The sequence below is a fragment of the Sceloporus undulatus genome, chromosome 3, assembly GCF_019175285.1.
Source record: "Sceloporus undulatus isolate JIND9_A2432 ecotype Alabama chromosome 3, SceUnd_v1.1, whole genome shotgun sequence".
Taxonomy (NCBI): Eukaryota; Metazoa; Chordata; class Lepidosauria; order Squamata; family Phrynosomatidae; genus Sceloporus; species Sceloporus undulatus.
This window is the reverse complement of record NC_056524.1, coordinates 179,734,561-179,749,738: the sequence shown is the minus strand read 5'-3', so window position 1 is coordinate 179,749,738 and position 15,178 is coordinate 179,734,561. Positions and strand designations below refer to the sequence as shown.

Genomic DNA, 15,178 nt, shown 5'->3' with positions numbered 1-15,178 from the left:
ATCTTGGAAATTCCTCTGGTATTACAAAATAATGTGCTTTCCTATGATGGCCGATATGGCCATCTTCAGCATAGCATTAATATTAGCCAGCAGACTTAGATATGGAACCCCCATACTGAATACCAACATAGCACATCAATGATCAATGCACATGGCTGACAACCCATTGTGAAACTACAATGTGCAAAGGAATGAGCATTCACATTCACATACTTTGGCCTGTTACAGATTGCCAAAATAAAACTGCTTCGGGTCTCTTTGGAGGTATGCTATTTAAATGATGCATGGGTCCTAAGAGTCCAGAGGTCGCGCCAAAGCCACACTCCATTCCTAAGCACTCGAGTGCAGCTTTGGTGCAGCTTCTGGATTCTTAGGGTGCGTGCATCATTTAAACAGCATACCTCCAAAGAGACCCGAAGCAGCTTTATTTTGGCAGTCTGAAACAGGCCTTTGTGTACTTTAATGCACTACAGTCTCACAGGCACAAATCCACTGATGCTGCTATCAGCTGGAAGTGACCATTGCACATAGTGCCCCGACACAAATAATATTCCACGTGAATAGCACAATTTCTGCTTGTGTATGTCACTAACAGGATGCCAATCCACATGTATGCACACAGGAAAGGGGGTTGTCAAAATACAAAGTTCTTAATCAGCCCAACATCCAAAGTCTGCTGATCTCAAACCAGGCAAAAGGAAGACTAAATCTTTGAGCAAAATTGTCACAGTCTCCAGCTTCCGGGTTTAAGGAGCCAAACAGTGCTTGCTGTTGGAGGGTTAGGAATAGTCGATCTCTAATGTAATTAGAATTCAGCTATGTTAGTCAGGAAAATCAGTATGCTAAGCTATCCTGTAGCACCTCTGACACTAACTGAAAGAAAGAAGCTGTTAGCATAACCTTTTGTAGATTTAAGGCTACTTCTTCCAGCTCATGTATTTGAAGAAGTAGGCTCAAGTCTATGAAAGCTCATGCTAGCAGCTTCTTTCTTTCAGTTAGTCCCAAAGGTACCCTAATGCCATTGTCCCTCCAAACCTATAAATGAAAACCACAAATATGAGTGGAAAGTCTTATAACCAATTGGGTTATAAGTGTAGACAGAAGCCTACATCCACTGCTAGTTCCAATTAGAGCTCAGTGTATCACTGGAATTTACAAAAAATGATTATTTACCAATCAGCAATTGCTTCAGTGGGTCTGTTATAGCTGATGCAGGTCAGCTCTACCAGATTACCTTAAGCAGGTTGTGTTCCAGAGAAACTGGGAATTCTGACCTCCCTGACAAAACATTCAAAGTCATTTATTTATGCAGTGCTACCTCTCCCTGAGCTTCACATAATACTTTCAATCTTACAAAAAGCTTAAACAGTAAAATAGTACTATCTGCAAGGCACAGATGAGAGACAGAGAAAGGAATGAGCAACATCTCTAATCCTTGCCCCATGGCAGGTTCAGGTTGTTCACCAGGTTCTACACCAGGAGTGGGAATTGTACAGCTCTTCAAATGTGGTTGAATTATAACTCCCAGAAGTCCTAACCAGCATAGCTAATGGTGAGGAATGCTGGAGGATGAATTTTAATCAAAACTGGAGAGCTGTGTGACTCTCACTCCATTCTATAGCCAGAAAAAAAGTATGACTAATTCCATTCTTCAGATCTCTGCTACATCATTCTTTGTAACATCAAAAGGGAGAGGAGGCCTCAACCAAGGGACAAAAACAACAGCACAAGAAGGCAGGCCTTCTTAATGGTCTTCTTACAAGGCCCCTGTCCATCCCCCAAAGGCCACAACAGCACAAATTTAGGAAGAAGTTCCAAAATGGAGAAACCTCCCCTCACTGACCAGAAATCTCCAGGAGGCACAATTCTCCATGTTAGGGTTATTTTGGGTCATCTTCACATTTTAAAAGCCTTTCTAGTCACTTCTGTTTGGCGGGGGGGGGGGGGGGACTGTTGAGGGCGGGGGGGGGGCTGGCAGAAAATGAGGTGGATGCAGCCTGCTGGCCTTTCATAGCTGTCCAACCCTTCCTTTTCATCCTCAGAAATGCAAAAATAACCCTAACCCTACAAGACTAGCAAGATAATTATATCTGAACTATAAAAATAATAACCCTGCAAGTTTGCAAGATAATTATACTGTATCAGAAAAACACTTTCTGTAAAAACACCATGTTCTTGCAGGAATCAAAATGCTACACATTCACAGAGGAAAACAGAATCCTCTTGAGTAGGAAATCATGCCCAATTTTACATTTGCTTCCCATAATATAGGCAATTCCGCCACCTAGTGGAAATAGGATTTTAGTCATACTACAGGGACTACTCCAAGAACTAAAATCGAAAGTACCCAGTTAGTTACCATCCCAAAGTATGAAGTTAGTTTCAATTTGGTTTGACAGAAGTCAGGGTTTTTTAAAAAATATATTTGGGACAGAAAAAAATTCAAGATTTTAAAAGAATTCAAATATAGGAGAACTGATACTGACAGAATTCTAAGCCCAGGGCTTTGACTGGGTTGAACTCTTAGAAATTTGGGTTTGAATCCCTGGGTATTAAACCATGTTAGATCTGAGCATGGGTTCCTTCTATGTTACTGCAGGAACATAGTCCACCTTTCATCGTCTGGTTCAGATGTTTCCTAAACTTACATGGAAGAGTTTCCCATTCTTAGGAAATGCAGCAAAGATGTCATAAAACTTTATGTTTGGAGATGTTGATCTCTAGGTGAAGGAATAAACAAAAGAGAATATAGGAAACTTTGATTAGAATATCCAGATTAACACAAAATGATTCTGCATCCAATTGTAAAGCTCAACATGCCAGGCTCATCAGTAATTTACACAGTCCTATGAACAGTATTTGTAACTTATTCCATCCAGCACTGAAGCTGTGGAAAAACTAAATTCAATATTTCAAATAATTCTATGTGGAAAAGAGTCAATTAATTCCTCATTTTAATTGTCAAATTTGTCAAAATTCATACAAAACAAACACCCAGAACTTGGAAAAGTTATTATTTTGGACTACAATTCCTAGAATAACCCAGAAGTTGTAATCCAAAAGTCTGACAAAGCTGCAGCTGTAGACCAAACAAGTAATGTTTTCAAGCTCCCCTAGTATCTAGCCCATTCAAAATAACATTAAAGATAGAATAATTATGTGTCAATTATGTATTAATGAAAAAAATACCAGAGTAGGACTTTTAACATCTTATGACTGAAAGCTCATGTAACAGTTCTGAGAGAAACTAGTGGTTGTCAGTACTCCAAGTTATCAATAAAAGAATTCTTGCTCATTTTCAGCCTGGTGAATAGTTCAGTGGCATGAATTTGGACAAGGGAAATACAAGCTTCATCTAAGAAGCTGCACAAACGGTAACAATAAACAAGAGAGAATAACTGCCAAAAGTAATTAGTATCTAATCTTACAGAAACATGCAGATACCATTCCTTATTCTCCACAGATCTTCCAACGCTTACTACTAAAATCAAGAATAGTATTTTTGCAAACTTCTCTAGAACCAGTTATACCAAATTCTTTCTTTAAAAATGGCTTTAATTGAGGATTTAAAATGGGGATTATTTTTGCTGAAGAACTCTATGGAGGCCATCTTCACTCAGTGTAATGTAAAGACCTCAGTATACACTCCTTTTCTAAGAAGCAATGGGACAAATAAAAGATTCCAAGCAAGTGTCTCCCCTAGCACACAAAATCAGATTATTGATTAATTCATCTATTACAGTGCTTCTATTAATAGCTAGATGCAAATGCTTTAAGGAGTTTAATTCAGAACAGGGTCAACCTGGAAGCAGTCATTTGTCTGGGACACATAAATACCTCTAAATAGTCAGGTACTAAGGCTTTTATTATTTTCCCCCTAGACTGCCAGTATGCAATTTGTTCCACAGATGATTGGCAGGTGTATTAGCTTTCATTGTAGACCAGAACTCTATTTTTGTGGACATTTGGAAGAGTTGCAGAGTAACCATTATTCACTAGTAAGCTGGAATGTTTGAGTATAACAGAGATCCACCAGTATTTTCAGGCTCAGCCCTACTATTAGGCAGGATGGTGGTAGCAGCTCAAGTTACCACTCATGGTCTCATGAAAAGGATGTACATTGTCAGTAACTACATCCTTTATTATTGGCATTACACACTGCGACACTAGAGTGAGGGAGCAAGAAACTTTCTTGGGCTGGTCCTGGGCATTTTTATCTATGAACATTTTGTTTTGTTTTTTATAATCATCATCATCATCATCATCATCATCATCATCATCATCATCCTCCTCCTCCTCCTCCTCCTCCTCCTCCTCCTGGGAGCCCTTTCTAATATCTGGTGAAAGAGAGTTCTCCAAATTAGCAATGCACAGTAGTCCACCCTTATCCATGGTTTCAGTTTCAGTTACCCAGTCAAAATATATAACGTAGTTCCCCCTTATCTGTGGTTTTCCGCTCTGTAGTTTCAGTTACCCATGGTCAATCTGAAAACTTCACTGGCATAGAGCATGGTACTATCTTCCATTTTAGGCATCTACTAGGGGTCCTGGAACACACCCTGTGGATAAGGAGGGACTACTGTATTTCTGGGGGTTGGGGGAACAATCTAGCACTATGAAGCACAGCAGTTTCCAAACCACCAGATGACAGTGGCAATTATGATGATGTAAAGCCCTCTGTGAACAAACTTACCAGAATGTTGCAGTGTGATGGATCAGAAGCAACAAGCGTCAGCCTTGATAAAATCTTAATTGGCTTGGATTTCCCCTGCAAAACAGAGAGCATGAGAAAAGGAGTGAAGCTGAAACCTAGGCAACAGGCCTCCTACTCATCATTAGTACAAAAATCAAGAGCGGATACTGTGTTCAAAATTGGTGCCTACACTAATCTCTTGTCACCACAGCAGCAAAATGTATCTTTGGCCTTTCTTTAATTCATAAGAGGTGTTGGAAATTGAGGTCTATTTTCAGCCAGACAAAAGAGTTAGAACCATACTGTTCCCAGTCAAGTAACAGCCCTTATGCAACAGCCCCTGCCAGTTCAAGGGCTTTTTATTTTATGCTCTGGAAAGTCAATTAGTTTTCACTGGTACAGTGAAGCACTCTACTTGTTTCCTGCAGGCAGGGCCCACTTCTGAAGACTTCTCTGACCCCTAACTTGCAAATTAACGGCTTGAAAGGAAGTAGTTGAATGATTCTGTTGCTTACTTTATTTTTTCTCACTGCTTATAAACAATGGCTGTAGGATTCTGAGAATTACAGTCAAAATTTACTGCCCAAGCTGGCTGGGTGATTCAGGGAGTTGCTGTCGTAAGTTACTTTTCTAACCTTTGACCTTCTTTTCCTACATACTTCCAGATCTGACCTGTGTTCCTGATTTCTAAGTTCTTTACAGGTCTCACTGTTATGGAGAAACACCTTTTGGGGTTATATAGGCAATTTTAAGTTTGCTGTTCTTATTCTAGTGAATAATAACTTTTTAAGAGGGCCCTATGGTAAATTAAACACAAAAGATATGAAATGTTAGCCCTCAGTTCATACACACAGGGCAATTTAATCCCAGCTCTACCCACATTAGCAGCAGCAAAGACTTGGGAAGTATTTTTTCTGTGCACAGCATGACCTACCATCCCAAAACACATGTGGTCTTATTTTATATCAGAAGCTAAGCAGAATCAGGCCTACTTGGATGGCAGATGTAGAGAAAATATTGGACTCTCCAGAAAGCTCTAGGAAAGACTCTTGCATGAAACCCTGAAAGCTGCTGCTAGTCAAAGAAGACAATACTGGGTTAGGTGGACCAAGAATCTGACTCATTATAAGGCAGCTTCTTAAATTTGTATGACAGATACTCACTCACATTAGCTTTGGATGAGATCTGAATTACACATGTTCCATACAAAGCCTTAACCATGTATGTCTGGGCACATTTAAAAGCATTTAAACATGTGTGCTACCTCATTAATGTAAAATGGGTTTGCACTGCCATATAAAAATATCTATTTTGCCTATGCTAGTAGTAACAAGATGAAGTCCCTTAGAAAAAGGGGGAAAAATGCATAAAAAGTATACATTTGGAAAAAAATCTACACACACATTTTCAAATAATGTACATAAAATGTTTTCGTCAAAGTTGTACAAAATGTGTACACTAAAAAAATGTTTGCCAAAATATTTATGCAATGCAAATGCTTGCCAAAAATGTGCCTCTTCAGAAAAAAATATACTAATAAACTACAGTGGAGAAAGGAAAGAAGAATATCATAATTCAGTATGGAACTGGCATGAGACAAGATTGTTGGTAGGATTCTGAGGAACACAACAAAAATATGACTGAAAGTCACATCTTAAATTAAACAGTATGCCAACAAGACTTGTAATATGTTTAAGCTTCTGACGTGCCAACACTACACACAAATTGGCCAACACAGATAGACAATATATTCTAACATACAGGGAAAACAGTAGAATTTTAGTTTTTTAATCAGCCTAGAGTATGGCTAATTCAAGTCTTAGGGAGTACATGAGAATGAGAAGGTGCAGCTAACATGGGGAAAACTTAATCAATGCCAGTGGGGCATTTTAAAGTCCTTATCTCTCTCTTTGCTTGAAAGAATACAGCCATGGCTTAACAGATATTCTGGAGCTGAGTTAGTGCAATTGCAAGCCTATGTTTACCTTGAAGTGCCCTTAGACTTAATAGGGTAGACTTTTAAGTAGACAACTGCAGGATAGCAGGGAGAGGAAAAAGTGTATTTCACTATATTCCAAGCAGCTATGAGAACAAGGGTAGAGGCTTTAGCATTAGAGATATTTTGGCCAACAATTACTATGGCTGGAAGGTTATTCTGGGCTGAGCTGAAGTGATCTGTAGCTCCAAACATCTGGAGGCTAAAGGTTCCCCATCACTTATGTATATTCTTTAATCTGGGACTGAGGGCTTATCGGGAAACCAAATGTAAAACCTGACTAACATACCAATGCCCCACAGGAGGTAGCATTGAAGCAACAGCAGTCAGAGGTGATGGAACAGATTTATGTTTAAAACAGAACTGCCCTTCCCAAAACACAGATAAAAAGCTGGTATATCAGAAAGCCAGCATGGTGTAGTAATTTGTGCACTGGACTGTGACTGTGGTGATCAGGGATCAATTCCTTGCTTGGCCATGGAAACCCCTTGGATGGCCTTCAGTTAGACACGCACTCTCAGCCCCAGAAAACCTCATTATAGGGTCACCATAAGTCAAAAGGTCACACAGCAACAACAATATCAGGGAGCACACTGGCCTAGAATCAATGCTCTCAGGTAGACTAGCCTTTGGCTGGTGAGGCTTGTTTGTTTTTACATAGGGGAGCATATTTTTCGAAAGTGCTCCTCCTACCTGCAGTCTAAACTTGTTCTGTCTACTGTCATGCTTCTGACTGTTCTCCCATTTCACATTTGCTGTGTACACAGACTATGACTTAAGGCTTAGAAATTCATTGGAATTTATTTGTAAGTAAGTGAATGTAGGGTCACAGCTCTAACAAGGCATTTGGAATTAAGTTAGAAGTTACAAAATGCACCTGGACATACCTGCACAAGAGGCAAGGTTGGAAACAATTCGGCAGGAGAAATTGGCTTGACAATTTCCTAAAAACAAAAACAAAACAAATATCAATGAAGCACATTTAATAAATATAAGGAGCAAGTAAACTGAATAAATATATAAGTCTGTAAGTCTATTTTTTTAAAAAAAAGAATTAGATTTTATTGTTCTACCTTCATTCTCTTTCTTGTTTCCACCAGCCCAGAGCCACTGAACAGCCTAAACTGATAGTTTACAAACTTCTCCTCACGTACCATTGTAGACACAAAATGTGGATGACTGACCTATGTCACTCCCCTACTCCTATTTCCCCATGCATGTTTTTTAAAAAAATCTTTGGCGGATCGAGAAGCCATGGCCAGAATCCTGTTGGGAGGTTAAGTCATCATAAACCAACTTACAATCACATAAAATTCAATTGCACTGTTGCACAATGTTCATATTGTCAAGAGGGGAGACATCACCACACCAGTGTAGCCAGAATCATGACCATTGTACAATGGTTCTGGTGCATGACATGTCGCCACTGTGCAATGGGACATCTTATGCAGTGTTCTATTGCGCATCACTGCAATTCACTAACATAGCTGTGTATCATGTCAGTGATGTAACTCCATGACCGTAAAGCTCTGAAGTGTAATTTCTGATGTTTTTGTTTGTGAGCTACCTTGGGTCCCTTTCTGGGAGAAAGGGAGCATAAAATGAACTAACAAAATAAATAAATATGCAGGAACTTGGCCTAACAAAGATATCACTGTTGAGTCAACTGAAATGTGTTTTATGATCAACGTGGCCACCTCTGCATTTGTACAAGCTTGGTGAAATCACTTTCCTGGATTACATCTCCCAGAATCCTCCATCCAGCATGTCCAGTGGCAGGACAGGTCTGGGAGTGGTACTCTGAGGGAATCATAGAATCTTAGTTAGAAGAGACCACAAGGGGCATCCAGTCCAACCCCCTGCCATGCAGGAAATCTCAATCAAAGCATCCCTGACAGATGGCCATCCAGCCTCTGCTTAAAGACCTCCAAAGAAGGAGACTCCACCACAGTCTAAGGGAGTGTGTTTCACTGTCGAACAGCCCTTACTGTCAGGAAGTTTCTCCTACTGTTGAGGTGGAATCTCTTTTCCTGTAGCTTGAATCCATTGTTCCAGGTCCTGTTCTCCAGAGCAGCAGAAAACAAGCTCGCTCCCTCCTCAATACCACATCCCTTCAAATATTTAAACGGGGTTATCATATCACCTCTTAACCTTCTTTTCTCCAGGCTCAACATCCCCAGCTCCCTAAGTTGTTCCTCAGAGGACATGGTTTCCAGACCCTTCACCATTTTAGTTGCCCTCCTTTGGACACGCTCCAAATAAATTTTCCAAGCCTTGAAAATGTGTATGGGGGAATGGGAACATACTTTAGGATAATGCTGCTCAGACACAGCTCTCCCTCCATGGCAGTACAGTTTCAAAACATTTATTTTCTTAATTCAGCACAATTATCAGTTTTGTAACATATGTGATGCAGCCCTATAACAAATCTAATGGTGAAATATTTCTTTTTCTTTTAAGGATATGCAATATAATCTCTTCCTTTAGTGCTACAGAACTCATTTCCTTTATTATAAATAAAGTGCAGTAAACTCAGCAAAAATTATCTAACCCATTAGACTTCTACAAAAATCATTGGTTGCAGGACTAGCACGTTACAGAAGAAATTACTTCTGCTGTCTTCAGAATGAGATGATCTATTAAAATTTCATGCTGGCTGGGATGATGGAAGCATTAACCCAACATCTCTGCATGGCATCACATTGCAGAAGGCTGCCTTATAGCAGTGTTTCAATGGAAGTCTTACCTTTTTCTTTTCTTCATAGTCCACAACATAATTGATTGCTACAGTTGAATAGCCAACTAAAAATGAAATTACATAAATTCAATTATTACCTTTAAAAAAAAAAAGATAGCCAAGAAAAGTTACCTTCTTGAACCTCAACTCCCAGAATCTACAGAAAATGTAACTCATGTGATTTCTGGGTTGTCTATCATCCTAGCTATGGACCACACAAAGATATCATTCTGCTGATGATAGGTTCACCTTAGGGTCCCCATAAATCAGAAACAACTTGAAGGTACATAACAACAACATAGTCTGCAATTATTATTACAGTACCATATCGCAGATGGGAATATGTGTGCATCCAAGACAAAAAGAGAGACAACTGGCCTAAGACCTTGTTGGTAAGTTTATAGTAGATGAAGTGATTCTAAACCAGGGATCTGCTAGTTAATCTCTAAACCAGGGATCTGTTTCTTGGCCCCCCACAATAATAAAATCCATCTCGGGCCAGCAGTACCATTAGATAGTCTGGAACAGGTGCCATAAGACAGCACATTTTGGGTACTGTGAGAGGGCAGTTGTGGGATTTTCCACCTACAATACCAATATAATGTGGGTGGCTTTGCATACTATGAACTTTGACTTGGGTGAGTGAGGAATGAGCAGCCATTTGCTGCTATACCTCAGATAGCAAAATGATTTAGATCTCCCTAGCTGTCTGACCCCCTGTATTGTTACTGTTGTTTGCTTTCAAGCTGTTTTCAATTTGTGAGTAAATCAAACACAGTTTTCTTGGCAAGATTTACTTTCCTTTGAAGTTGAGAGAATGTGACTTGGCATACTCACTCAGTGTGTTTTCATGGCCAAATGGTGATTCGAACCCTGGTCTTCAGAGACCTAGTCCAACATCCTAACCACTACACCACACTGGCTCTCAGAATACTACCATACCATTCACATCCAATCTCTGGTATTCATAGGCTAAGCAAAATTGGTTTATATGTGGATAAAACACAACCACAGAATTCTAATGATCTTCAGAAAGGGCCAGGAAATAATCCTGCCTGAAACCCTGTTAACTCATTACTGCTAGAGTTCAGTCTTGGGCAATCATATCCTCCAAGTGTCCCAATTTGGCAGGGATGGTACCAATTAATCCTCTGTCCTCCCATACATACATACATACATACAGTGGTCCTTCCACATTTGCTGGGGTATGGGGATGCGGACCCACATGAAAGTGGGGAAAATGTAAATTAAAAAAAATATTACACTCATCTCTCCACATTTGTGGTTTTGACTTTTGTGGATTTGATTACTTGTGGCTTTTATTAATATGTTTTCTCTAGGAACTTCTAGGTCCTCCAACACAACTCTATGGTCAACTTTAACCATAAGTCACACTTAAGGATGTAGAGATTCCTGGAGACACTCCACTAGGTATCTGTAGCTCCTCCAATGCAATTCTATGGTCAGTGTCTGGCAGTTGTTGACCACAGAGTTGCACTGGAGGACCTAGAGATTCCTAGAGAGGTGTTCTCTCAGGTTAAAGCATAGTGTTTGTTACTGGTTCTTCCACATTCACGGGGGTTCTGTGCCCCTAACCCCAGCAAATATGGAGGGACAAGTGTATTTTTTTTTACCCAAGAGAACACCTATCTAGGAATCGCTAGGTCCTCCAGTACAACCCCGTGGTCAACATTCATTAGAGATTGACTACAGAACTGTATGGGAGGACCTACAATCTCTAGGCTATCCATCACAACTCTATGGTCAACTTCCAGCAGAGTTGCACTGGAGGACTTAGATTCCTAGAGAAAATGTATTACTCAAACCCATGAATGAGCAAATCCACAAATGTAACAGCCGCAAACGTGGAGGGATGACTGTGCGTGTGATACTTTTACAATATCTCAGTTTATTTCTCTCCTCCCATTTTCCCCTTTGTCCTCAGCTTACTTTCTTTGCTGCAAACTGAGTGCAAAGTACAAAAGTAGTTTGCACACAATTCACTCAGTGGGAGGAGAGAGGAGAAGAGAAGGCAGAGTTCTGACCTTCCCAGGAGGCTCAGACTGAAGTAAACTGTTGCAACTTTTCCTGTGTGTTCTTCTCCTTCAATAACATATGCCAGTGATGGCGAACATATGGCACATGTGCCAGAGGTGGCACTCAGAGCCCTCTCTGTGGGCACTTGTGCCATCGCCCCAGCACAGAGTTTGCCAGAGTTTGTTACTAGAAAGCCAGAGACACACAGCACTTTGCAATAAATAAGTGGGTTTTGGGTTGTAGTTTGGGCACTTGGGCTGTAAAAGGTTCACCATCACTGACATATGCCAAAGCATTGGCCATGCTTTTCATCTGTGAAATGTTAAAGGGTATGGATGAGATGGGCCAATGTTCTGACTCAGTATAAAGATGCATCTGTACTGTAGAAATATTGCCATCTGACACCACTTTAAGTGCTATAGCACCATCCTATTGAATCCTGGGATTTGTAGTTTTACAATGTCTTTAGCCTTCTCTGCCAAGGAATGCTGGTGCCTCTAAAAAACAAACTACAGGTACAGGATCTTGTAGGATAGAGCCATGGCTGTTAAAGCCATGTCAAACTGTGTTATTTCTACAGTGCAGAGGCACTCTTAGGCTGCATCTGCACTGTAGAAATAACAAAGTTTGACACTGCTTTAACTGTCATGGCTCCATCCTACAGGATCCTAGGATTTGTCCTTTTGTGATATATTATTATTATTATTATTATTATTATTATTATTATTATTTATTACCTGTCTCTCCCCTGGATCGAGGTGGGGAACAACAACAATTAACAAACAACAAAAGTTAAAATATACCAGTTAAAACACACATCCGTTCAAAAGCACAATTAAGATATAGATACTGTATATTAAAACAATCCACTTTTAGCCTTCTCTGTCAAAGAGCTATGGCACCATAACAAACTACAAATCCCAGGATTTCATAGGATGGAGCCATGGCAGCACAATGACCACGCACCCTCCTTTTCCAGGACATGTCCTCCATTTCATCCTTCTGTCCTGGAGGAACTCCAAAACGCTCTCCACTTTGAGCCTGTCTAAGCAGCATGAATTGAATATTTATATGCGTGAGCTTTTTATCTGGTCACATCCTACATTTTTCTTGAATTCCCTACATTCTGCGGTGCCTTGTCCTCCTTTGTGGTGAGGACATCCAAAAGCTTACAACAAGTATATTGCACATATCGGTTGGCCAATAAAGGTATCACTGATGGATTTTTGTTTTGTATTTGTTAAATGGCCAACACAGCTGCCCTTGAATGGTCACCTTGGTGATGGCAGTTAAAATGGGCTCAAACTGCATTAACTCTGCAATGCAAATACTGTACAGCCTAAAAGGCGGCTTCTTGCGTTACAGCAATACAGCAAAAATTCAGCCCTGTCCCTTAAGGCGCTTATCTGAAAAGCACACAGGAAAAAGAAGGGAGACGTTCTTGGGGAAGGCTATTTATTATTATCTATATTAGGGAGCCAAGGGTCCTTTAGTGAAAGTTTGTTGTCGTTGTTGTGTTGTGCTAGAATGGTTAAAATTCAGAATTTTACTTGCTGAAAAGTTAAAGTTATAGTGCTAAAATGAGAACAAAAGTTGTTATTCAGGTCATGTCAAATGTTCTGTTTTGGAATGTAAACAATTTGGAAATGGTTCCTAGCTCAAAATTTTAACCCAAATAAAAGGAAGTACTGTATGGACTGTTTAAGAACAACGAAACAAAACATACAGATAAAAGATTGATTGACATGGGATATTCATTGGATATCCTAACATAAGTCTTCACTTATGCTAGGATATCCAATGAATGCTAGGATATCCAATGAATATACAGGGATGTGAATGTTCAATTCAGTGTAACCAATGAAAATGAGATTTGTAGTTCACTTTGTTCAGAATGCTAAAAAAATCTTTGTTCACTTTGAATCCGAGGTCTCAGAATTTGGAATATGAATTTCCTCTGGGAACAACGCTGAAGCTACATAAACTATGTTTCCCTTCCAATCGGCTCCGTGGTGTCCCTGCTGAATTCTGGGTTTAAGATCATCTTATATAACAGTGTGCCTCCCAGTCATGTCCGACTTATGGCGACCCTATTACGATGGGGTTTTCTCGGCAACTTTCTTCAGATGCCATGGCCCTCCTCTGAGGCTGAGAGAGTGTGCTTTGCTCCCTGGTCCTCGTACAAGGCTCATACCCTTCCACCACGCGGGTCCTCGGGCTCCTTAGGTTAAGATGGCGGGGGTAAAAGGGCAAAAGGGGGGCAGAAACCCAGCCCCACACCCCCTCCTTCCCCCTCTGGACTCACGGTGGGCTGCGGTCTCCACCAACTTCTGCAGCGACTCCTTCTCCGGTAAGTGAGGGATGTTCAGATCCACGAAGGCAGCCATGTTGGAACCACGTGGGAAGCCGGACCAGAAGGAAGACAGTGTCCCCGCCCCCGGTGCATGCTGGGAACTGTGGTTTTCCTTCGTTCCGCCAGCCCCGCCCCCTCCTGCGCCGCCAGTGGCTTTGTTCTACCTGAGCAGAGAGAGGCCCAGCACCGCCGGCATCTCTCTCCTTCCTTCCTGACTGTGTGTGTGTATGTGTATGTGTATGTGTGTATATATATATATATATATACACATACATACATATATATACATACACACACACACTACACACATACTGTGTATATATATATATATATATATATACACACACACACCATATATATATTCATACACACTACACACCTACACACACTGTGCATACACATACTGTATATATACACACACTCTATATATATATATATACACACACACACACATATACATACTGTATGTATATATATATATATATATGCACACACTACACGCACACACACACACTGTGTGTGTGTATATATATATATATATATACACACACACCACACACAAACATCTATCTTTTATATATGTGTGTGCTTGTGTATACATATATGTGTGTGCATAAAAATACATGCTCATACACACACACCCTCACATATTGTCCATACGCACACACACATACACACACACTCATCACCCTTTATATGTATGGACATCCATCCTTTATATGTATGTGTGCATGTGTGTGTGTGTATACGTGTGTGTGTGTGTGTATACTGTATACTCATCCATCATATATAAATATATGTAAGTGTGTGAGTATATTTATATGTGTTTGTGTGTTTCATATATACTGTATACATCTTCACAGTGTGGTATAGATGTCTAACATGTCATTGTGGCAGCCAGTACAAAAAGCAAGTGATTCCCAATCCTTCTGGATGCCCAGCACTTTGTGCCCTACCTGAAGTTATTTAATGACAAGCTTGCTTAAAGTGTCAGCCACAAAGCATACATTAAAAATCTCATTGCCATGAAAGAAACAAAAGGAAACGTGTAGACCAAGAATTGCAATTAGGAGATTATCGCATTGCTTTTAAAGCACCTTACCCTCAAAGGTATAAAGGCGCATTTAATTTTAAAACCAGGTGTTACCACACTCGCCAAAGGTTGGGAAAATGCAATCTGTATCCCAGCCACACTTATCCAACAGCTTTTCAAAAAATACATGTGGCTGGGATCTGGGCTACATATGGGTTGCATTTGCCCGACCACCGTCAAGTGCAATAACACCGGTTTTCTAATAATGTGCCCTTTTTCCTGTGGCGCAGGGGGTTTAAATGCCTGTTACGGTGGAAAAATGCAAGCCA

The 15,178-nt window shown here is 40.3% G+C and overlaps 1 protein-coding gene across 2 annotated transcripts in view; it reads right to left on the bottom strand.

Annotated features, from left to right (window-relative positions):
- The window catches only part of RPP30 (ribonuclease P/MRP subunit p30), a 33,922-nt gene extending 20,032 nt beyond the window's left edge, over positions 1-13,890 (bottom strand). For both annotated transcript variants that reach the window (XM_042458632.1, XM_042458631.1), the window contains exons 1-5: positions 13,769-13,890; positions 9,436-9,491; positions 7,577-7,633; positions 4,694-4,768; positions 2,649-2,720 (exon numbers count right to left, since the gene is read on the bottom strand). In XM_042458632.1, coding sequence (XP_042314566.1) covers positions 2,649-2,720; positions 4,694-4,768; positions 7,577-7,633; positions 9,436-9,491; positions 13,769-13,850 — 342 coding nt within the window. In that variant the 5' untranslated portion in view covers positions 13,851-13,890. The remainder of the gene's footprint in view (positions 1-2,648; positions 2,721-4,693; positions 4,769-7,576; positions 7,634-9,435; positions 9,492-13,768) is intronic.
- Between the last annotated feature and the right edge of the window lie 1,288 nt (positions 13,891-15,178).